Genomic DNA, 22,344 nt, shown 5'->3' with positions numbered 1-22,344 from the left:
TGTCCGCCCCGGAGCAGGGAGGTGCAATTGGCCTCACCCTGGGGTGCTGAGCCACCTTGGTGGCACCCTGGGGTGCTGCACCCAAGGGAAGGGTGCGTGTGTGCAGTGCCGGGGGCTCACCAGCCAGCCCAGCGGCAAGTTTTGAGCGGGTTCAATCCTTTCCTACGGCTCGGACAGGAGAAGGGCTGGAGGAGGAGGACAGAAAGCCTTTAGAAAGTTCTTGGATCGCCGTCCAGGCTGTCACGCTGCCCGGGGCTGTCCCCAGGGGCTGGGGGCACAGCTCCAGCAGTCGGCGGGTGCAGCCAAGCACCCGTTTGAGCCCAAACCCGGTGTTTTCAGGACACGGGATTGTGCACGTGGGGTCGCAGCAGCCGGGCGCGCAGAGCACACGGCTCAGCCCGGCGAGCGGGCGATGGCAGTGCCCAGATCTCTCAGAAATACCAAAAAAGAGACCAAAGCAGCCCCGTTGCAGGGGGGCGGTGGTCTGGCAGCTGCCCTGGCCCCCCCCCCAACCCCCTGTTTCTCCCCCCCAGCCCCACGGGCTGCCGGAGATCCTTCACCTACGACCGATGGGACGAGGACCTGGACGCCGCGGAAGGTGCTGAGCGCTCGTCCCGCAGCCCCACCAGTGACGGCGAGACGGAGAGCCGGGCCGCCGAGACCCCCGCGTAGCCCCCGCTGCCCTTCCCCTCACGGCCCCGAAATACTGGGCCCCACGGGCTCCTCGGGGCCCCCCCGGGCAGCCGGTATTTCTTTTTTTGCACGGTGAGGGGGGAGGACGCGGGGGGGGTCCCGGCTCTCGCCACGGGGGGAGCAGCCCGGCCGGCTCGCTGGCTGCAGCCCCCATGCCCCCCCCGAGCCTCCCACCCCGTCTGTCCCCGGCGGCTCCGCGCCTCTCGGTCTCTTCCTCAGTGCCTGCTGTCTCCTTATTTTGTAACTTAAAATACCCCCCCCCCAAAACACCTCCAGCAGCCCCCCCCCCGGGCACTCCCCATGCTCCCCATCCCCGTTTAGTTGAGCCAAAGACGTCTCCGGCCGGGCTCCCGGGAGCAGCCGCCCCGCAGCCGGGAAGGGGACGTGGGGACGGGGTCCTGTGCGCCCCCCCCCCCGGGCTGTGTGTCCCCCCCACCTCACCGGCCCCCCCACTCCGCCTCTTTTGGTTTGCACTAGCCCAGCTGTGCGTCCCTTCTCATCCCCTTCCTTTCTGTATGAAAATAAACATCATTTCTGGCTGGTGACGCCGGCTGCTGCCTGCTCTGCGTGCCGGGGGGTCACCCCTTTTTTTTTGGGGGGGGGGGGGTGAGGATGGGTTTGTGGGGTGCAGCGGGACACCTCCTGCTCGCTGAGGATACGGGGTGCACGGCAGGGATGAGCCCAGCGCCTTCCCCGAGCCCACCGCACCCACGGGTGCTGGGGAAGGGGAGGTGGGAGACGGCCCCCGCAGGGTGCCGGGCACCGAATCGTTTATCAATCTTCATTAATATGCAGATGAGCGGCGGAGATGGGAGCCCTCCGCCTGCCGCCGTTAATTATTTAATGTGGAGGAGATGACGATGTGCGCCGCTGGCCACCCGTGCTGGGCTTCGGCTCAGGCACCCACCGGGTGCTGCCCCCCCAAAGCCCCCCACCCCAGGAGCTCCCTGCGCCCTGGGGACCCCTGGGGACCCCTCGCACCCCCAGGGAACCCTGGCACCCCCGGGACCCCCACAAACCATCCTGTTTTGATCCCCCCCCAGCATCTCTTCGAAACAAATGGGCTGAGCTCGGCGCTCGTGCCGTTACAGCCACGCTGCGCTAATGCGCTTTCATTAAGTGGGAGCGATCTAATGATAATAAAATGGCACATTTAACATTAAAACATTTAACTTGACTCCTAAGTGAGTGTGTCTCGCCGCGCTCTTCCAGCTCCGTCAGGCTGACAAAGCTTCCGGGGAACGGGTGCTTGGCAGAGCTGGGCTGGCACGCGTGGCATGGGGGGTGCGGGGAGGCAGGGACCAGGATATAGGGACACTGGGAGGCAGGGACTAGGATATAGGGACACTGGGATGCAGGGGACCAAGATATAGCGACAATGGGGTGCAGGGGACCAGGATACAGGGACACTGGGATGCAGGGAGCTAGGATATAGGGACACTGGGATGCAGGGGACCAGGATAAAGGGACACTGGGGTGCAGGAGACCAGGATATAGGGACACTGGGATGCAGGGGACCAAGATATAGGGACACTGGGAGGCAGGAGACCAGGATATAGGGACACGACTAGGATATAGGGACACTGGGATGCAGGGGACCAGGATATAGGGACACTGGGAGGCAGGGAACAGTATATAGTGATGCTGGGATGCAGGGGACCAGGATATAGGGTCACTGGGGTGCAGAGGACCAGAAAGCTGGGGTATGGGGCTGCTGGGATGGAGGGGTGCCAGGTGCTGGGGTGCTGGGCGGTGGGGTATGGGGACGTGGGGATGCAGGGTATCGGGATACCAGGCTGTGGGGATGCCAGGATGCAGGGAGCCGGAGGTGTCGGCACTTTGGGATGCAGGGGTACACACACCGGGGTGTAAGCACCTACAGCGCAGCCCGGAGCACGCCGGGGAAGCGGCTGATGGCAAAGGGGGCCGTGCTGTGGGACGGCTCCTCGCCCAGGCTCAGCTCGCACAGCAGCTTCCCCACCACCGGTGCCAGCTTGAACCCATGGCCTGCAGGGAGGAGAAGTTGGGGGGGGACACGGCCGTGCCCAGGGTGCCACGGGTGGGGGGGCCGGGTGCCCTCGCATACCTGAGAAGCCGGCACCGATGACGATGTTGCTGTGCTTGGGGTGCCGGTCCAGGATGAAGTCTCCATCTGGGGTGTTCTGTGGGGTCACGGGGTGAGCGAGCGGGGCTGGGGGCTGCACCCCACACACAGCCGGGACATGGGGGGGGGGCCTCTCCTGGCCCTGTGGCTGGGGACAGAGGGGGCGGCGAGGTCTCACCGTGTACAGGCAGGTCTCCAGCACGGCCGGCTGCGGCTCCAGCCCGGGCAGGTGGCTGCTGATGAAGCTGCTCAGGAGGGCGACGTTGGGGCGGGGGGTGCCCGGGGGGGCCCGGTCCCTCTCCTCGGGGTCAACGGGGCTGCCGTGGTGGTAGCACACCTGGGGCCAGCCGCTCAGCGGGGCCAGCCGGGGGGAAAACTTGGTGCCCCCCACCACCGTGCCCGGCTCACCTTGACCAGCCCGGGGTACTCGAGGGCAGGCAGCCCGTAGATGCCATGGGGAGCCTCGGGCAGCCCCAGCATCATGAAGCAGGGGGTGGCTGTGCCCGCGCCGTGGCTGCCAGGCTCCTTCTCCCTCCAGTAGCACACGTCGATGCGCAGGGGCTGGGGGGGCACCGGGTCAGCCGTGCCCACGGCCGCGCCGCCCCGCGGAGCCACCAACCCTTACCTGCAGCGGCAGGCGGAGGCCCAGCGGTGCCAGCACGGCACTGGTCCAGGCTCCGGCCGCGATGATGAGCCGGGGGGCTCGGTACACCCCGGCGGTGGTGGTGACGGTGAGCACAGCACCAGGCTGGATGCGCAGCACCTTCTCCCCGTCACGCAGGGTGCCCCCGTGCCGGCGAAACACGTCCTGGGTGCGGACAGCGGGAGGTGGCTGCGGGGATGGGGATGGGGACACCCACCCTGTCCTGGTCCCCGTCCCCACGGTGGCACCCACCTGCACTGCCCGCAGCGCCCGGTCCGCCCGGAGCACCCCGCCGCTGCCATCCCACAGGGCCACATCCCCGGCACGGGGCCGGAGGCCGGGGAAGCGCCGTGCCAGCGCCGCGGTGTCGAGGGTGTCACCGGGCCCCATGCTGCGCCGGCAGCCCTCCAGCTCCGGGTCGCCCACCGGCCCCAGCACCACCAGCCCCGTCTGCCTGCGTCCCCACCACCACGGTGACATTGGGGTGACATTGGGGACAATGGATGGCACCGTTAGCCGCTTATTTCCTTAATGGCTCCTCCTTTAGGGAGCCCCATAAATTAGCCGGAGCCGCAGGCTGCCTCCCCACCCAGCGCTGCAGCCCCTCGCCACCCCCAGCCCGGTTCCCCGGGGAGGGGACAGTGCCCGGCGCGGGGGCTCGGTCCTCGTCCCCGTCACCTGTAGAGGCTGGTGCCGGCCTCGGCCTCCAGCCTCTGCCAGAGGTGGAAGCTGTCGGGCATCATGCGGGCGTAGTGCGCCTGCGGGTAGGCGCTGCGGGTGATGCGGCTCTGCCCGTGCGAGCTGCCCCGCGAGTGGGGCAGGACGAACTGTGGGGCACGGGGACATCGGGGTGACCACGGCTGAAGGGTGTCCCCGAGCCCCAGTGGGTAGCTGGGTACGCAGCCCACCCTGAGGAACACTGCTCTGGGAAACAGCAGGGCTGGGGGGGGCGGCACTGGGGACACGGGGGGCCTGGCACTGGGGATATGGGGGTCATGGCACTGGGGATATGGGGGTCCTGGCACTGGGGACACTGGGGGCCTGTTACTGGGGACACTTGGGGGCCTGTTACTGGGGAAACAGGGGTTCTGGCACTGGGGATATGGGGGTCCTGGTACTGGGGACACAGGGGTCCTGGCACTGGGGACATCAGGGTCCTGGTACTGGGGACACAGGGGTCCTGCCACCAGGGCACCTGGGCTCTGTGCCATGTGCATGGCATGGGGCCAGGCACAGTGCAGCCAGGTCCCTGTCCCCGTGCAGCGGATCTGGGGACACGGCGGGGCTGGGGACGTGGTGGGGCTGGGGACGCCGGTACCTGCTCCAGCAGGAGTGTGTCCCTGTGACGCTGCGCCAGGTGGTAGGCGGCGAAGGAGCCCTGGATGCCAGCCCCGATGACGATGGCGTCATAGGACGCCTGGCGGGGCTGGCTCCGGGCAGCCATGTCCGTCCTCGTCCCCGTCCCTGTCCCCGTCCCCGTTCCCCTCGCGCAGCCAGGAGCTGAGCCAAGGGGAGGGACGGGGCAGAGTCCGGCCGGGTGGAGCTGGCGGCGGAGCCTTGGCCACCCTCCAGCCCCCGTGCCTGCAGCGGGAGCACGTGGGGACACGCTGGGGCCAGATCCTGCCTCTCCCCGTCCTCAGAGCCCCCCCATTCCCCACCGACACCAGCACAGCCCCCTGCCCCCCATGCCACCCCTACACCACTGCCACCCTGCTGCCACCCGGTGACACCGCAGGCACCCGTCACCCCCTGCCAGACCTGCACCCAAGGGTGCTGCGGGGTGCCCCGGCAGCAGCCAGGAGAGACCGGAGCGAGCGGGCGGCATAAACGCAATGGAAAATTGTTTTCCATAAGCCCCCCGCTCCCTCCCCACTGGTTCGTGCCTGCTCTCGGGACGAGGGGCTGGCCGTAGCCCTCCCGCGCGCCCAGGGGCCGTTTGTGTGCAGATTGCAGACCGCGCCGTTTGTTCCAGGGGAAACATTTTTTTTTCCTCCGGCGCAATTTATTATATCCATAAACTACTGGGTTGCCATCCTCGTGGTGTTTTTTTTCTCCCCCTCTGCCAGCAGATAGCAGTGATTTAGGGCCCGCCGGGCGGTGGGTACGCGGCCAGGCACCCGCATCGCCCCGCTGGCCGCGGTGCGTTTTGCAAGCGTGCAGATTTGGGGTGCGATTTGGGATGTGGGGACACACGGGGGGGCATCGTGGGGGGAGGGATAACGCAGGCAGGGGCTGTGCTGTGCCCCCCCAGCTTGTGCTGCCTGCCTGCTAACCCGGGGAATTAATTTACTCCGTCTCCCATGGTATAAAAGGCATTATTTACCAGCTAGCTGTCATTATTAGGAAATGTTAAATGCCGCTATCTATTTTGCTGCCTGCCCGCTCACCACTGGTGAGCACACGGCGGGCTCAGCACCATGGTGGGCTCAGCACCACGCGGGTGCCCGGGGCTGTGCGCAGCACGGGGCCCCATTACGGCGGCGCCACCGCCCTCGCCTTTGATGCTGCGAATAAATTCACCAATTTCCCAGGGTTTCAGCTCGCTTTTCCGCCGGCACCCAGCCTTTGAACAGCCCATACCTGCTTCTGCTTTTCGCTGGGAACATGAAGAATAATTAATTATCCATGAAATGTTAAATGGCAAAAATGAACTCCTCTCCCACTAACGGCGCGTTAATGGATCGCGCTGGAAAAGCCCGGGGAGGCCACCACGGCCGTGGGGACAGCCGGGGACACCCGCCAGGGCACGGCTGTCCCCTCCAGGTGGGACCCTCGGTGGGGCAGGCTCCAGCCGTTGCTTTCCTTGCATGGCCGAGCACAACCAGGTCTTCAGGGGATGTCTGTACCCCGAAACAGCCACATCTTGCCACGCTTCTGGGGACCCCCCTGCACCTCCAGCCTCAGTCCTGCGCCGGTGCCGGCTCTGCGGCAGCAAAACGTGGCTGGAGAGGGCAGAGCGTGCCTTTCCGTGCCCCACCGCCGTCCTCTTGACCTGGGTTTGACTTAACCGCAGGCAATGCTCGCAGCAGCAAGAAATCGGCTCCCTAAAGGAGCCGGCGCAGTTCAGGAGATCGGTGCCAGGCCGCAGGGTAAGAATGAAATATTCCCCGCCGGGCTGCAGAAACTGCCTGGATCAGGGCTGGAGGGACTGGGAATGAGGAGCTGCAGCCAGGGCCTGGTGCGGCTCAGCACTGGCTTGCTGCACCCACTGAATGCACTGCATGCACTGCACCCGCTGCATGCACTGCACCCGCTGCACCCATTGCGCCCATTGCACCCACCGCGCCCACTGCACGCTGGAGTTTCCCAAGGGCCACGATCACCCGCGCAACGCTCCCTGCTGGGCTGTGCCGCCCTCAGCACCCAGCCAGCCCTTACAAAAGCCCCGGGGAAGCTCCCCGAGGAGCTCCAGGAGCTGAGGCATACAGGGCTCGGGCTGCACTCGCCCTCCTTTGCCTCCCCGTCCCACGCCACCCGCGAGGCTCTGAAGGCATCTGCGCGCCGCTTGTTTGCTTTGTCTCAAAACCAACAGCCGTTTAAGGCAGCCCCTCATTAGCAGTCCAGGTACGTGCCTGGGGAAGCATCGGGCAGATTAAAATTATTTGAATAAGGGAGCGTTAGAAACTTCGGTTTGGCCTCAAAACGCACGTCTTCCCAGCCCTGCCGGGGTTCGGTGCATGAAACATTGATGGAGCCACCGGCGGATCAAATGCTCGGGTTTGGTGCGTCGCAGGTGTGCCGGCTCCCCGCACGGCATTGCCGACGGACCCCCCCCGCACCGCGCCTGGCCGCGGGTCCCCACGGTGGGCGCAGAATCCCCCCCAGTGCCGTGGGTGGGATCGAACCCCCCCCAGGACGCCACGAGGGCCGCGTTTGCCCCCAGCCCCATCCTTTTGGGCTGCGGGGGCTCTGCGCGGCGTGGCGTCAGCGCGGCGAGGCGAAGCCATCTGGGCTTTCACGGAGACGTGGGGGGCGGGGGGGCGGTTTATTAAACAAAGAGCCCTTTTTTTTTTTTTTTCTTCTTTTCTCTCTCTTTTTTTTTTTTTTATTATTATTATTTTTAACACACGCAGGAGCCGTCCAGCAGCCAGCGCGGAGCAGCTCTGCGCTGCTGCCAACGCCATCTGCCTGCTGCAAGGATGGCTTCCCCCCGCCGCTGAGCCCCCCGGGGCCGTGCTGCCGGGGGGGGGGGCTGCAGCCCGAGGGAAGGGTGCTGGGGGGGGGGGGCAGGATTCGGCCCCTGGTGGTGGTGGTGCTGGGGGGAATAAAATGGGGGTGGGAGGGATGGGGAGGGGGGTGATGCCCAGCTGCGCGAGCTGCCGTTGCCCCAGGTTTCGCTGCTTGGGCGTGATGAGCCCGGCCCTAATTGGGGCTATTTAGGGATGGGGGAGGATTGGGGGGGGGGGTCTGTAAGGTTGGGATGGGATGGGGGTCCCTGAGGGGGGGGGGGGGGGGGGGGAGAAAAAGCACAGGATGCGATGCGCAGCTTTGCCTTTCCCCATCCACAGCCCTCCATAGCTCCACCCCAGCCCCCCCTCACCAACGTAGGGGGGGGGTCACTGGGCTTTATTATTATATTTTTTTTTTTTGGGGGGGGGTGCCCCCCTCCCCCAGCCTCCCTCCCCCAGCATCTCGGCGTTACGGCGCTGGGCGGGGAGGAGGCGGCGGAGGCGGCGGAGGGGGGGGGGGGCGCAGGGAGGAGCCCCCCCGTTTGCAGCCCGCAGGATTGGCGGGCGCCGCACTCGGGGCGTTGGGAGGGGAGGGGACGGGCGGTGGTGTTGGGGGGGGGGGGGAGGTTCCCGTTGTGTGTGTCCCCCCCCCCCCCCCCGCCCCGCCCGCAGCGCGGAGCTGTCCGCGGTGCTGCCGCCGCCGGCCATGGGCGCGCTGCTGCTGCTGCTGCCGCCGCTGCTCGCCGCGCTGCTCCGCGCCCCCGCGCACGGTAAGAGACCCCCCCCCCCCAATATTTTACAACCCCCCCCCGTACCCATCCGACACCCCCCCGTGCAGGTGGCCCCGCTCCAAACTTTGCCAACTTGAGCCCCCCCCCCCCCCACCTCCTCTCCAGCCTCCTGGTGCGGTGGGGTCACCCCCCTCCTTGCCCCCCCCCCCCCCTCCAACAAGCGGTAATCTTGGCATCCCCCCCCCCAAAAAAAAAAATATTTTTTTGGGGGGCTTTGCAGCCTGCGACGCTGCCCCCGGGGGGCTCCGGGGAGGGCCCCCTTTACCAGGATGTGAAAAGTGGGGAGGGGGGGGGGGGCACGGGGGGGTACACGGAGCACGGCTCGGCACCGCCCGGGGGGACCCGCTCCCCCCCAGCCCCTCGCAGCCGTCCCCCATCCCCCCGGGCAGGCTACGCCCCATTGGGGTCCGCTCCCTCCGTGCAGCCCCCGCTGTGGGGCTGGGGGAGGATGGGGGGGGGGTGGGTTGGGGGGGGGCTTTTTGGCCGCTGCGACGCTTGGGGTGACCCCGAGGTGCGGGGAGGGTGGTGGGGAGGCGTGGGGAAGGGCAGGGGGTGGCTTTTCCCAGGGGGAGGACCACCGCCCGCATCCCCCCCCCTCCGCCTCACCGGCCCTAAAACCACCCATGGGTACGGGCACCGTCACCGCCGTGCGGCTCGGCCGCCCCCCACCCCAAAAAAATCAAAATCAGGGGACCTGGCAAGGTTTGGGGCGCCCCGATCCGCCGTGGCGCAAGCGATGGGGGTCTGGTGGGGGGGGGTCCGTCCCCATGGGGCGCAGGCTGCGCGGCGGAGCCAGCCGCAGGGAGCAGCCGTGCGGGGAGTTACATAAACTCCCATCTGGCCGCCGAGCCCAGCCGGGAAGGACGCCGTGGCCCCGTGCCCGCTGCTATTCCCGGCTCGCCCCGCCACCCCGGGGCCGCTGGCCTGGCCCTATTCCTCGGGGGGATGTATGGGACCCCCCCACTTGGGGTGAAAATTTGGGGTGAGGCTGCGGTGAGCCCTGTTCTGCTGGGGGGGGCGGTGGGGATGCAGGGGGGGGTCACGTCCCTGGCTCCGTTTGGGGTGGTTCTGGCCTGGGAGAGGGGCCCTGGGCAGGGCAGGATTCCCCGGAGGGAGGCTGGTGCTTGCCGTGTCAGTTTAATGATTTCTAATGAGCAATTACCTCTAGTCAGTCCCCTAATTTCTGAATATCAATAAAGTTAATTAAACTCCGCATGTGTATTTCCCCGAGCGGTAGAGGTAGGGATGCCCTGGGAGGTGCTGAGCTCTTCCAGGTGCTGGGAGCGGTGGGGTCCCGTCCGCCCTGTGACCCCCCCCCGATGTGATGTCAGGGCCTGGGGCTGCCTGTGGGGTCAGCCCCCCCCCACCTCCCCGAAAGGTGGGGGTCCCAGCCTGGCACGGACATTTGCGGCACTGCTATGCTCGGCGTGGCCTTGGCTCGGCATCGGGGGCCGGTGCGTGGTGGGGACGTGGCATGGGGACGGGGACTCGGAGCCCTCGGCCAGGCCAGGGGATTGGAAATGTCCTCAGGTGGTGGTAAGGAAGGGCCTGACCCTGTCCCTCTCCTGCCAGCCCCCCCGTGCTGTGCCCTGGGGGCTGTCCCCGCCTGGGGGGCAGCTCTGGCTCCCCCCTCCCCGGTGCCCACCGGGGCAGCTCCGTGGCGCTGCCGCAGCGAGCGGCTGCAGTACCAGGGCACGGCTCCATCCCGCCTTCCCCACGGCACCCGAGCTCTCAAACCCCGGCAGCCTGGATTTTGGAGGGTCTTTGCCACGCTGAAGGGTCTGGCTTGACATGAGGGGTCCTAGGAGCGAAGGCAGGCGGCGTGGATCGAGGCGGGGGGGCGCAGGGCCTGGCAGTGCCCCCCCAGCTCTGCTGCTCCATCCATCCTCAGCGAGGCGCACTGTGCCCACGGCACCGATGTGTTTTGGGGGCCTGAGGTCTGTGTGCGTGCTGGCTGGGGGGTCTTTGTGCCCCCCCGAGGGGCTCTGCGTGCAAGGAGGCGGCCGGGGAAGGAAGCGAGCGAGCATCTGCTTCGGTAATTAACCGAGCGCACGCTTGTCCCCTGCGTGCCTTGGAGGAGTGCATCGCCGCCACGCCGCCGAGCTGCCAGGCCGGGATTATCTGGATAATGCTCTTAAGCAGGGCAGGGGTGCCCCATGGGGACGGCGAGCGCGGCTGGGCCAGTGGCAACCCCTCGCCTGGGAAACTCACCGGGGATGGATCCGGCGCTGGGCTCCGCGCCGGGCATGGTGCTGCTGCCGTGGGGTGCCAGGAGGCTGTGCGCTGCGAAGGGCACGGCAAGGGCAGCGGGGCCGGCTGTGGGGCATGGGGACCACCCTCCCGGGCTGTTTTGGGGACCCCCGGGCTGGCACGGGGCTCGCCGGGGCCGTCGGGTGCTGCGCGGTGCCCGGGGCGGGCTGGGGGCTTTGGGGGCGCAGGCGGCTGCCCCGGGGAGGTGGATGAAGTTGTGTCTCCGGTGGATCCGGCAGGAGAGGATAATTTAGCTTCCAATCAATTCTTTAAATGCGCACAATTGAAAGATTGCCTCTGAAAGCTGCCTATAACCAGGGAGGTAATGGATTCTCTCCAGTAACAGGCGGCGGCGGCTCGGGAGCGGCAGCAGCCCTTCCTCGTGCTGGGGTTCTGCTCCCTAAAGGGCTCCTGGAGGGGGCCGGGGGTGTCCCCAGCTCCCTGCTGGCCCTGGCCCCTGCTGGGACCTGGCCCCGTGCTCCCCGCGGTGGCGGTGACCGTGGCACAGCGTCCTGGTGCTGGGGACACGTCCAGCCCTCAGCCCGCTCGCCGTGCCGCTGGGGGTTATTACGGATATAATTTAAATGCAGTAACGAGCTGCTCTGAAGGGATCAAATATTAATCAGCCGCGCGAGCGCCGCTGTGACCCTGTGAAAAATGGAGAGAGGTGCTCGAAATGCCAGATCAGCCGGCGCTGTGCGGGGGCTGTCCCCGGGCAGGGGGGGGGGGGTCTGGCTGTCCCCAGCCGCCGTGGTCCCCTTGGGGGGGGCCGTAGCGTCCGCCCTCGGTGGCTTCCAGGCCGAGCTGGGTGGCTCTGCTGTTAGTGTAGGCCCTACGCAAACAGAGCGGTGATGGGGCGCTGGGAAGGGTGCAGGGCTTTATGCCGGGGGGGGGGGGGATGATCCTGAAGGGCTGGTGGGGGGAATAGGGGAGCAGTTTGGCACCCCCAGAAGCGTCCCCGTGCAGCTCGGCGCCTGCTGGGGCTGGGTTTTGCCTGCGGGGAGGCTGTCGGGGCCGAGCAGCCGAACGCGGAGCCCGACGAGCGGATTTCGTGCGCCGAGCGCCGCCGCCTTTCGGTTCTGGTCGCTGGCAGCAGGAGCAGGGATGGGGAGCCGGGGGGTGGGGGGTGGGGGGGGAGGAACACAAAAACTGGGGCAAAAACGTCGCCCGTGCACAGCACTGAGGCTGCTCCGTGCAGCCCCGAGCTCAGCCTGGCAGCCAGGGGATGGGGCTGGCACCCCAGGGTGGCACGGGGGGGGGGCTGTTGTGGGGGATTTTGGCACACGGCTGGGGGGGTCGAGGGGGGGGGCCGCTCTGGCCGCTGTGCGCGTGGGGAGGGGGGAAACGCCGCCGCGAGGCTGGCTGGCTCCACCGGCGTGCGTGGCGACAGCGATCAGGTCCAAAATAGCAGCAGACATGCAATTTATCATCGCCGCTGCTCATGGAAATCGCCGTACAAATGCATTAGCGCCGCCGGGAGCAGGGGTGGCACAGAGGGGATGGGGACACCGCGACCCCGGGGCACCAGCCTCCCCGGGGCCCCAACCCATTGGTGGCCCCAATCTGGGGTCACCAAGGGAGGAAGGGGCCAGGCTGACCCCCCCCCCAGAGTCCCCAGGCTCCCTGCTCGGTGCCGGCAGTGCTGGGTGCCAGGGGGCTCGGTGCCGGTGCGTCGCGGCGCGTGCCGGCGGCGCAGTTGGATGTCAGCTGGCGGCTCGGCCGCGATGCTCCGGGGAACCGACTGCGGCGACATGTGACATGTGTCAGCGGGTAAATGACTGTTCAATTCAAGGAGAATCGCAAAACATACAAGGTCAAACGCCTCCCTGCGAGCGCCACCATGAATATTAAAGCCGGGCTGTGCCGCGAGCTGCCGGGGCTGGAAGCCGCGCTCGCCCACGGTGTCCCCGGGGGCAGCCCCTCGTGTGTCCCCTGCTGCTGGACCGGGTCCCGTCCCTGCTTGTCACCTCCCCGGAGAGGGGACAGCAGCCCCGGTTTGGCCGTGGAGGCACCAGGGTGGTGCCCACCTGCACCCACGTGCAGCCTGCATGTGCCCACCCACCCCCATCCGTGCTTGTGCGCCACCCACCTGCATCCTGGTGCTGCCTGCGCGTGCTGCCTCCGCCCACCCACGGGTGCCCGTCCCTGCCTGCTCCCACCCACGCTCCCTGCCTGCTCCTGGGCACCCAGGAGGGTGTCCCAGTCCCCGCGCCACGTCCCCATCCCTGGGGACACCGAGGCAGGTGGCAGAGATGGGGAGCTGCCATCATTCAGGCACGTCCCCGCGGCTCGTGATGCTCAGTCTGGTGGCACCGCACGTGCCCGTGGTGGCTGGGGACCACGGGAGGGTGGCTGGGGACTGGGGGATGGTGGCTGGGGACCGTGGGGTGCTGAGCGTGGCGCCGGCTGCCTGACAGCTCATTCATCACAGCTGCCAGCCCTGGCCACGGGGGCAAAGCCAGATTGGTTTTAAATTGGAAAATAAACCTCGGCTCCTGCATGTCCATGGCCCCTGCCCTCGCTCCGGGCAGGGGACCCAGCTCCCTGCACCGATCCTGCACCCCGGCTGCGTGCCACCACCCCCAGGATGGGGAAACTGAGGCACGGCGCAGGGCCGGTGCCTGGGGCAGCCGAGCGTCTCGCCCCGTCCCGGCTGCTTTGCCGGGCGCTGTGTTATTGCTTTATTTGCCGGCCGTATTGATCGGCGCTCCCCGGGCGGCTGCGTGCCTGCTTATTTATTTATTTGCGACACCAGCCGCGATTGATTTCTGCCGGGGGGGCGGCCGCCTGCCGCAGACGGATTAGTCTCCAGCATCTCTCCGGCTCGCGGCCGCCGTTAATAGACTCCCGCTCGGCAAAGCCGATGTGACGGATTAGGACCCCGGCCCGGCTGCAGCCACGTGCCCCGCATGCCAAGAGGGCACCTAAGGGGACGGAACAACCCCTTTGGAAGGGTCTCTGCCCCCCCCCCCCCCCGAGAGCACCAGGCCCCAGGGTGCTGGGTAGCAGGGGTCCTCTGTCACCAGCCCCCACCCACCTTAAGGACCCAGGAGGGGCACAGCCATGGCACGGTCACTGGAGATAAGCTGCTTAGAGACGTCTGTGGAGGTGGAGGTTGTAATCCCCGCGGTGCTTGAGGGGCATGGTGGTGGCATCTGGGCACGCTCTGGTTTTCTGCGGTGCCCCCAGCACCCCGTGTCCCCCGAGGGTCAGGAGCATCCCCAGTCCCCGAGCATCCCCTGCTACCCAAAATCATCCCCTGGTACCCAGAGCATCCCCACGTAGCTGGAGCACCCTTGTGGCACAAAACACCCTCGTGGCACCGCGAGCATCCCGTGGCACCCAGGGCACCGTGGTGTCCAACCTAAGGATGCTCTAGGAGCCCTGCCCCATCCACACAGCTCGGATGCGTGCCGCCGTGCCCCCAACGCCCTGAGCAGGCGAGATGCTGTGGGCAGGGGGTGTGAGGGGCCGGGGGGGGGGGGGGGGGGACATCTCTGCCCCAGCACCCCCGTTTGCTGCGTGGGACAGCTCGCGAGCGGCGCAGGACCAGGCCTGGGGCACCGATCTGCTATAAAAGCCTAAAAGAGCTTTTTGGCGCCCTTCAATATAAACTCATTAACTTTTATGTTCTAATAAATGGATCCTATTAGAAAATAATTCTGGCGGTGCCGGGGGGCAGGTTAAGCTCGCGGAGGCGTTGTGGCTGGGCGCTCACCCCCTGGGCAGCGGGGGGACTACTGGGGGGGTGGTAGCAGCGGGGGGGACACGCGGGGACAGGGTGACAGGACGGCGGGGACAGCTGCAGCACCCAGTGGCTCCCCCCACGCTGCTCTCCGAAGCTAATGTCTCTTAATAGTCCCTTAAAAGTGGCAGTCGCAGAGTAATTAATCTTTGCGGGGCCCTGCCCTGCTACGGCTCAGTATAATTACCCGGTAATTGGCAGTATCGTGTCATCAGCGCCAGTGCGCGGCGCCGCGCGGCGAGATGTGCCCATGCGCCCTGCTCCGTGCCACGTCGGGGTGCTGAGCGTCACCGTCACCCCCCCGGCACCACAGCATGGCCAGGCTGGGGGCTGAGCCCCCCCCCCCCCAGACCCCACGGTGGCTCAGTGGCTCGTTAGGGCTGATGAAATCCTGTTCTCATTTGGGTTAATTGGGGTGTTTGCAGAGCCAGGCATTGATGCGCAGGGGGCTGGGAGGTGGCACAGGGGGGTCCCCAGGGCTGTGGGTGGCAGCAGAGAGGGGGCTCGGTTTGTCATTTTTTGGGGTGCTGGTGGGGCACGGTCCCAGCGTTGGGGCTCCGGTGACGGCCCTGTGGCAGCCCCCTGCACGTCTGCACCATGGGGATGGGGGTCCTGAGGGCTCCCTGCCATGGAGAGGACAAGCTGAGGCCTGGGCTGCCCCCAGCAGGGCTGATTTCAGAGGATAGGAGGGCACCCCTTAACGTGCAGCGTGACACAGCTGTGCGTTAATTAGCCAAGCCTTAATTGCCCACACTGCCCCGGTGAAGAGCACACTGGGGCGAGGTGCGGCAGAGCCCTGCTGTGTGCGGGTGATGCGCTCGCTTGCTGCCCTGGCTCAGGCCCTGCTTACCCGGGAACGTGTCTGGAGAAAGCGATCAGCTTTATTGACAGCCCTCGGTCCCCCTGCCTTCGCTTTCCTCCCCGTGGTGCAGCACAGCACCGCTGTGCTGGGAGCATGGCCGAAAGGTCCGGGTGGCACCGTAGTGTCACCATGTGTGGCATCAGCCCTGCGTGGTGCAGGTGCCCTCCGTGGTGCAGCACCAGCCCGTGGTGCAGCACATGTCCCCACCACCCCTCGCTCTCTCCTCCCCCAGGCTTCAATGGGCTGCAGGGGAAGGCCGGGGAGAGCTCGGAGGCCGAGGGGGACCCCACGGCGCTGCCCACGCCGGCCGAGCGGGAGGCCGAGGCGCGCTTCGTCAGCACGGCGCCCACCCTGAAGCTGCTCAACCACCACCCGCTGCTGGAGGACCTGCTGCACGAGGCCTTCCTGAAGAAGGATTACCTGGCCCAGGCACCCTTCCCGCCCGCCCTTCCCGGCCCCATACTGCCTGCTGATGCCCTGCGGCCAGCCCCTGGCCCCCCAGCCCCCCGGTCCCCTCCTCGTGCCCCCGCCTTGCCCCGTGCCGCCTTCCCCACCGCCCCCCTGACCACGCCAGCAGAGCGCCCGGGGCCGTGGGGGGAGCCGTGGGGGATCACGCCGGGCGCAGACCCCTCGCCGTCACCCACTGCGGGGTCAGGATCGAGCCCCGCAGCCCCCAGCCGGGTGCCCACCACCCCCGGCACGTCCCCGGGGGGCACTGGGGTCTCTGGGGACGAGGAGGGGACCACCACCACCTCCACCATCACCACCACCACCGTCACCACGCTGCAGGGGCCAGGTGAGCGCCGGGAGGGAGATGGGGGGGGGCAGAAAGACACGGGGCTGATGCAGGGGTCTCCTTGTCACCAGCCCCGTGCAACCGGACGCTGGCGGGCCCCGAAGGCTGGCTGGTGTCCCCAGAGCCGGCCGGTGCCCCGTATGACAGCAGCCTGGACTGCACCTACACCATCTCCGTCTACCCTGGCTATGGTGTGGAGATCAAGGTGAGCTGCGGGTGGCACGGGGCACGAATCCCTGACTCCACGCGTGGCCCTGCAGGGCGCAGAGAGCAGACGGCCCCGTCCCTGTCCTTGTCCCCATCCCTGTGCCACTGTCCCAGGAGAAACAGCTCAGGGCATCTCCCACCCTCGGGCTCCAGAGCAGAGACGTGGGTGCTCGGGGCTGGTGCGATGCCCCGTGGCTGTCGGCTGCCACGGCTGGCACCTGTTGATGAAGAAGCAATATAGGATTTAATTAACGACGGCACTGACCCAATCTGGCATCGCCAAAAGCCGCCTGCAAGCAGCAGGCAGCAGCACGGGGTTGCTGCTCCGCGCTCAGCCCCAGCTCGCAGAGCAGCGCTCGCTGGTGCCGCCGTTCATCACCGTGCAGCGCTGCTTAATTAACATCATTAACAGCAAATTGCTCCGGAGTGCTGGAGCACACGCCTGGCTGCTGCGGGCCCGGCCGTGCCGCAGGGCTCCGGCACAACCGGCGGCTGGGCTCTTGCTGCTCCATGTGCCACGGGGAGATTTACGGCGGTGCTAACTGTGTTTGAAAGGCGCTGCCCCACGCGGACAAGCTCCGGCGCGCTATCGACCGCGGGAGATCCCGCTGCCGGGGAGCGCGGTGACAGCCCCCCCGTCCCCCCCCAGGTGCACAACATCAGCCTGGCCGAGGGCGAGACGCTGACGGTGGAGAGCGCGGCGGGTCTGGAGCCCGCGGTGCTGGCCAACGAGTCCTTCCTGCTGCGGGGCCAGGTCATCCGCAGCCCCGCCAACCTGCTCACCCTGCGCTTCCAGAGCCCCCAGCCCACCAGCCCCGGCTCCTACCGCTTCCACTACCAAGGTACGGGGCGCTGCCGGCACGGCTGACACCCCGCGGGGTGCTCCCTGTCCCCGGGGGGTGCCCCCGTTGGTGTGGCACCAATCCACAGCACGGCGAGCCGTGCCGCCGCCGGGTTAAGCAGGCACTGACCAGTGAGGTACGCTAATGGAGAGATAATTAGCACGAAAAATTACGCTCTCAGTGGGCACCATCAGCAATATTACCGATATGCAGGGGGCTGGGGATGGGGGCTGGGTGCGGGACCCCCATCCTGTGGTCCGGAGGGGTCCGTCCTGCCCCGTGACACCGCCACCCGCCCCCAGCCTACCTGCTGAGCTGCCCCTTCCCATCACGGCCCGCCTTCGGCGACGTCTCGGTCAGCAGCCTGCACCCCGGCGGGGACGCCCGGTTCCGCTGCGCCGCGGGCTACCAGCTGCAGGGCGCCCGCCTGCTCACCTGCCGCAACGCCACCCGGCCCTTCTGGAGCGCCCGCGAGCCCCAGTGCATGGGTGAGCCCCAGTGCGTGGGTGAGCCTCCCGCGGCGACGCGGCCGGTGCCACTCAAGCACCCGTTGACCATCCCTGCCCATCCCGCAGCGGCGTGCGGCGGGGCGGTCCGTAACGCCACGGTGGGACGCGTCGTCTCCCCCGGCTTCCCCGGGAACTACAGCAACAACCTGACCTGCCACTGGCTGCTGGAGGCGCCCGCCGGCCACCGCCTGCACCTCCACTTCGAGAAGGTCTCGCTGGCCGAGGATGATGACAGGTTTGGGTCCGCACGGGGTGGGAGTGGGGGAGAGGGGGCACCTCAGGACAGCCCCACGCCATGCGAGGGGATGGAAGGTGTTGGCCATGCCGAAGGAGGGGTGATGTTGGCCGTGCTCAAGGAGAGGCGGTGGCCGTGTTCAAGGATGGGTGCTGTTGGCCGTATCCAAGGATGGGTGCCGTTGGCCGTGTTCAATGATGGGTGCTGTTGGCCATATTCAAAGGTACCGTTGGCCATACCGGGGGATGGAGACCACTGGGCACACTCAAGGCTGGGTGCCGTTGGCCATGATCAGGGATGGGCACCGTTGGCCATGTCCTAGGGTCGGTGCCCTTGGCCATATCCAAGGACGGGTGTCATTGGCCATGATCAGAGATGGGTGCTGTTGGCCATGCCCAAGGATGGGTGCTGTTGGCCAGGGCTGGTGCAGCTCCCTGACCCTGCGGCGCCTCGGCAGGCTCATCATCCGCAACGGGAACAACGTGGAGGCACCTCCGGTGTACGACTCCTACGAGGTGGAGTACCTGCCCATCGAGGGGCTGCTCAGCACCGGGCGCCACTTCTTCGTGGAGCTCACCACCGACAGCAGCGGGGCCGCCGCAGGCATGGCGCTGCGTTACGAGGGTACGGGGTCGGGTCACAGGGGGGAGGCACTGGGGCATCCCCACGCCCCCCCCAGGACCCCACAGACCTCTGCACGTGTGCCCACAGCCTTCGAGCAGGGGCATTGCTACGAGCCCTTCGTCAAGTATGGGAACTTCACGGCCAGTGACCCCCGGTACCCCGTGGGCACCACGGTGGAGTTCAGCTGTGACCCTGGCTACACGCTGGAGCAAGGCTCCACCATCATCGAGTGCGTCGACCCCAGCGACCCGCAGTGGAACGAGACGGAGCCGGCGTGCCGCGGTGGGCACCGGGGACGGGGGGCTGTGGGTGCTGGAGCTGGGGGGGATGGAGCTGGGGGTGCAGTGGGTGCTGGAGCTGGTGGGTGCTGGAGATGGGGATGGGTCACCAGGGATGGTGGAGCCACCATGGCATGGCACGTGCTGGAGGTAAGTGCCACGATGCTGGGTGCTAGATTTGGGGCGCCAAAGCGGGTGCTGGAGCTGGGGGGGGGGGCATGGTGGGTGCTGGAACCAGGATGCCGTGGTGGGCACCCATGGTGGGTGCTGTGGCGAGTGCCCCCACGGCGGTGCCGAGCCCGGCGTGCGCCCGCAGCGGTGTGCAGTGGGGAGCTGACGGACGCGGCCGGCGTGGTGCTGTCGCCCAACTGGCCGGAGGCGTACGGCAAGGGCCAGGACTGCATCTGGGGGCTGCACGTGGAGGAGGACAAGCGCGTCATGCTGGACGTCCGCGTGTGAGTGCGGGGGGGGGGTCTGCGGCACGGGGATGGGGTGGGGGGGACACCCACGCATCCCCTGCCCTCATGCCCTGTGTGCTCCCCAGGCTGCGGCTGGGCGCCGGGGACGTGCTCACCTTCTACGACGGGGACGACCTGACGGCGCGCATCCTGGGCCAGTACACGGGCGCCCGCGGCCGCTTCAAGCTCTTCGCCTCCAGCGCCGATGTCACCATCCAGTTCCAGTCCGACCCCGGCGCCGGCGTCTTCGCCTACCGGCAGGGCTTCGTCATCCACTTCTCCGGTGAGCCCCGCGGCGGGGACGGGTGTTGGCGTTCCCCGCGTCCCCTTCTCACCCCGCTGTCCCCGCAGAGGTGCCCCGCAACGACACGTGCCCCGAGCTGCCCGACATCGCCAACGGCTGGAAGACGGCCTCGCAGCCCGAGCTGCTGCACGGCACCGTCGTCACCTTCCACTGCTACCCCGGCTTCGAGCTGGCCGGCACCGACCTGCTCATGTGCCACTGGGACCTGACGTGGAGCGGCGACCTGCCCTCCTGCGAGCGGGGTGAGCGGGGACACGCGCCCCCCCACCCCATCCCCTCCTGCCACCCCATCCCACGGCCGCCCTCACCGCCCCATCCCGTCCCTCCCGCAGTCACCACCTGCCGGGACCCCGGGGACGCCGAGCACAGCCGCAGGGTGGTCTCCAGCCCCAAATTCCCGGTGGGGGCCACCGTGCGCTTCGTCTGCGACAAGGGCTACGTCCTGGCGGGCGCCGGGCTCCTCACCTGCCACGACCGCGCCTCGGGGGGACCCAAGTGGAGCGACCGCCTGCCCAAGTGCATTCGTGAGTCGGGCGCCCCGGGGGCTGGTGGCACCCTGGGGACGAGCCGGGTGCTGACCAGGCCGTGCCCTCGCCCGCAGCGGAGGCGTACGAGCCCTGCCACAACCCCGGCGTGCCCGCGGGCGGGCGGCAGAGCCCCGAGCGGCGGCTGTACCCGGCGGGGGCCACGCTGCGCTTCTCCTGCGCCGCCGGCCGGGCGCTGCTGGGCGAGGGCAGCCTGCGCTGCCTGCCCGGGCACCCCTCGCGCTGGAGCGGCTCTCCTCCCATCTGCAAGGCGGGTGAGCGGACGCCCACCCCCCCCCCCCCTGCCCCGGCACCCCTGCGGACCCCCCCCCCCCGCTGCTCCCCGCTGATGCCGGCTCCTTTCTCTCCCCAGCCTCCTACGATGAGTTTTACAGCAATCGCAACCTGGACGGTAAGGGAAATCGGTTGAGGGCTTGCTGGGGCACCCTTGGGTGCCAGGGCGCGGTGGGCACCCGGGGGTGCAGCCGCTGCTGGGTGCCCCCCCGTTGAGCCCCCCCTGCTCCCCCCCCGGGGCAGCCGTGGCCAAGGCTGTGCCCTCGGGGCCGGCGCTGGAGGGCACCAACGTGGCCATCGCCGTCTTCCTGCCCGTGCTGGTGGTGGCCCTGCTCATCGGAGGCGTTTACCTCTACTTCTCCAAGTGAGTGCCCGCTGGGGGGGGGGGTCCCCTGCACCCAGCCGGGCCCCCCACCCCCCCCACCCCGGCCCCGACCCCCACCACTGCCGCCCCCCGGCTCCGTCTCCCCGCAGGCTCCAGGGGAAGCCGGCCCTGCAGCTGCCCCTCGCCGGCTCGCACCCCTACGACCACATCACCGTGGAGTCGGCGTTCGACAACCCCACCTACGAGACCGGAGTAAGCACCGGCCCCCCCCAGCCCCCCGCCCCTACAGCCGGGGGTGTGGACCCCCCCCCCCCCGGAACCACGCCAGGGACCCGGGCTGTGTGCCCCCGGGGGTTGCGTGTTGGGGGTGTGCAGCCAGGAGCCCGTGCACCCCCTGGGGAATGAGTGGGATGGGATAGGGGTCTCAGGGAGCGTGTACGGGATGGGACGCGCGTCCCCTGGGCCATCTATAGGATGGGATATAGGTCTCGGGGACCCTGTATGGGGTGGGACGTGCACCCTTGGGGCCACCCAGAGGATGGGACGTACATCTCGGGGACCGCGTATGGGATGGGATATTCATCCCTGGGGCTGTCTATTACATGGGACGTTCATCTTGGGGACCATGTATGGGATGGGATGTGCGTCCCCGGGACCGTGTATGGGATGGGACCGTGTATGGGATGGGATGTTCATCCCCGGGGCCACCTACTGGATGGGACATACACCTCGGGGATCACGTATGGGATGGGATTTTTATCCCCGGGGCCATCCATTAAATGGGACGTCCACCTCGGGGACCCTGTACGGGGTGGGACACCCATCCCGGCGCTGTGACAGGGTGGGACAGCCCTCCAACGCCCCCCACACGGGATGCAGCACCATCCCTGGGATCTGTAGGACGAGGCGCCCACCCGGGGACCACGCGTGGGATGAGACGTGCCCCCCCCACCCCCCACCCCCCACCCCGAAACCACAGGGGGTGGGAGATGGCTCACCCCCGCCCCGGGCACCCCGCAGCACCAGGGGGTGTCCAACCCCTCGCAGTCTGTTTCCTTTGCAGGAGACGAGGGAGTACGAGGTGTCCATCTAGGCGAGGGTGCCGCAGCCCCCTCCTGAGCCCCCCCTCCGCCTGCTGCCCCCCCCCCCCCCAGGGGGCCAGGCACACCTCTCGCAAGGAGCCCCCAGCGGGACCCCCCCCCCCTCCCAGCCACCCCAACCCCCCCCAAGACCCCCGTGGGGTCTCCCCCAGCCCCCCCTGACCCCCCTGTTCTGGGTGGGCAGGGGGTGCTGAGTCCCCCCCCCCCCCAGCCCCAGCGATGGAGGGCACCCCCCAAATGGGGCAGGGGGGGGGCACGAGGCTGCGGGGAGCCCCCAGGGAAGGGCAGGGCTCCCCGGGGGGCAGCCTGAAGGTGCCAGGGGGGGCGTGGGGGGGGGGCAGCCAGCAAGGTAATGGGGTGTCCTTGGGGGGGGGACACACGAGGGGGGGCTCGGGGTGCCCCCAACCCACCCCCAACCCCCTCCTGACCCCAGTGCCCCCAGCATGCTGCCCCCCCCGGTGTCCCCCCCCTGCTTGCTTCACCCTCCCAAGGGATGGGGGGCACCTATGGGGGTGTCCCCGTGTCCCCCCCCCCCCCAAAAAAAAAAAACCCGCACGTCCTGGCACCCTACGGGGGCCGGATCCAGGCCCC

General features: G+C 68.1%; 3 protein-coding genes across 7 annotated transcripts in view; 2 read left to right on the top strand and 1 right to left on the bottom strand.

Moving 5' to 3' along the window:
- Positions 1-671, top strand: part of MYO18A (myosin XVIIIA) — a 54,623-nt gene extending 53,952 nt beyond the window's left edge. For all 4 annotated transcript variants that reach the window (XM_066979612.1, XM_066979611.1, XM_066979614.1 and 1 more), the window contains one exon: positions 534-671. The gene's annotated coding sequence lies outside the window, so the exon portion shown is untranslated. The remainder of the gene's footprint in view (positions 1-533) is intronic.
- Positions 672-2,249: 1,578 nt separating this feature from the next.
- On the bottom strand, positions 2,250-5,077 carry PIPOX (pipecolic acid and sarcosine oxidase). The gene is made up of 8 exons (XM_048068042.2): positions 4,759-5,077; positions 4,119-4,267; positions 3,693-3,894; positions 3,423-3,605; positions 3,206-3,358; positions 2,976-3,134; positions 2,780-2,855; positions 2,250-2,700 (listed from the first exon to the last, which is right to left on the bottom strand). Exons 1-8 carry the CDS (start codon positions 4,882-4,884, stop codon positions 2,570-2,572), a joined length of 1,179 nt encoding a protein of 392 aa, XP_047923999.2. The 5' UTR covers positions 4,885-5,077; the 3' UTR covers positions 2,250-2,569.
- Positions 5,078-8,256: 3,179 nt separating this feature from the next.
- SEZ6 (seizure related 6 homolog) lies at positions 8,257-22,265 on the top strand. Of its 2 annotated transcripts, none has more exons than XM_066979648.1 (17): positions 8,257-8,379; positions 15,490-16,053; positions 16,125-16,258; positions 16,910-17,102; positions 17,405-17,590; positions 17,678-17,846; positions 18,304-18,470; positions 18,558-18,752; positions 19,065-19,203; positions 19,293-19,489; positions 19,558-19,752; positions 19,843-20,034; positions 20,112-20,309; positions 20,408-20,446; positions 20,572-20,692; positions 20,803-20,905; positions 21,701-22,265. In XM_066979648.1, the coding sequence occupies exons 1-17, from the start codon at positions 8,316-8,318 to the stop codon at positions 21,770-21,772; spliced, it is 2,928 nt and encodes a 975-aa protein (XP_066835749.1). In that variant the 5' UTR covers positions 8,257-8,315; the 3' UTR covers positions 21,773-22,265. The 2 variants fall into 2 exon arrangements, with proteins under 2 accessions (XP_066835749.1, XP_066835750.1); XM_066979649.1 differs by having other exon boundaries at positions 21,717-22,264.
- The last annotated feature ends 79 nt before the right edge of the window (positions 22,266-22,344 follow it).

The sequence above is a fragment of the Anser cygnoides genome, chromosome 18 (genome assembly GCF_040182565.1).
Source record: "Anser cygnoides isolate HZ-2024a breed goose chromosome 18, Taihu_goose_T2T_genome, whole genome shotgun sequence".
Taxonomy (NCBI): domain Eukaryota; kingdom Metazoa; phylum Chordata; class Aves; order Anseriformes; family Anatidae; genus Anser; species Anser cygnoides.
Note: the sequence above shows the minus strand (reverse complement) of the source record. Positions and strands in the feature narration are given on the sequence as shown.

Bases quoted from the DNA above. Each gene is read 5' to 3' on its own strand.
- PIPOX (XM_048068042.2), bottom strand. From the start codon at position 4,884: ATGGCTGCCCGGAGCCAGCCCCGCCAGGCGTCCTATGACGCCATCGTC. The intron at 3,895-4,118 runs GTGACGGGGACG...GTGGGGACGCAG, and splicing joins GCCGGCACCAGCCTCTACAG to GCAGACGGGGCTGGTGGTGC. The intron at 2,701-2,779 runs GTATGCGAGGGC...TCCTCCCTGCAG, and splicing joins CATCGGTGCCGGCTTCTCAG to GCCATGGGTTCAAGCTGGCA.
- SEZ6 (XM_066979648.1), top strand. From the start codon at position 8,316: ATGGGCGCGCTGCTGCTGCTGCTGCCGCCGCTGCTCGCCGCGCTGCTC. The intron at 16,259-16,909 runs GTGAGCTGCGGG...GTCCCCCCCCAG, and splicing joins GCTATGGTGTGGAGATCAAG to GTGCACAACATCAGCCTGGC. The intron at 19,753-19,842 runs GTGAGCGGGGAC...TCCCTCCCGCAG, and splicing joins CCTGCCCTCCTGCGAGCGGG to TCACCACCTGCCGGGACCCC.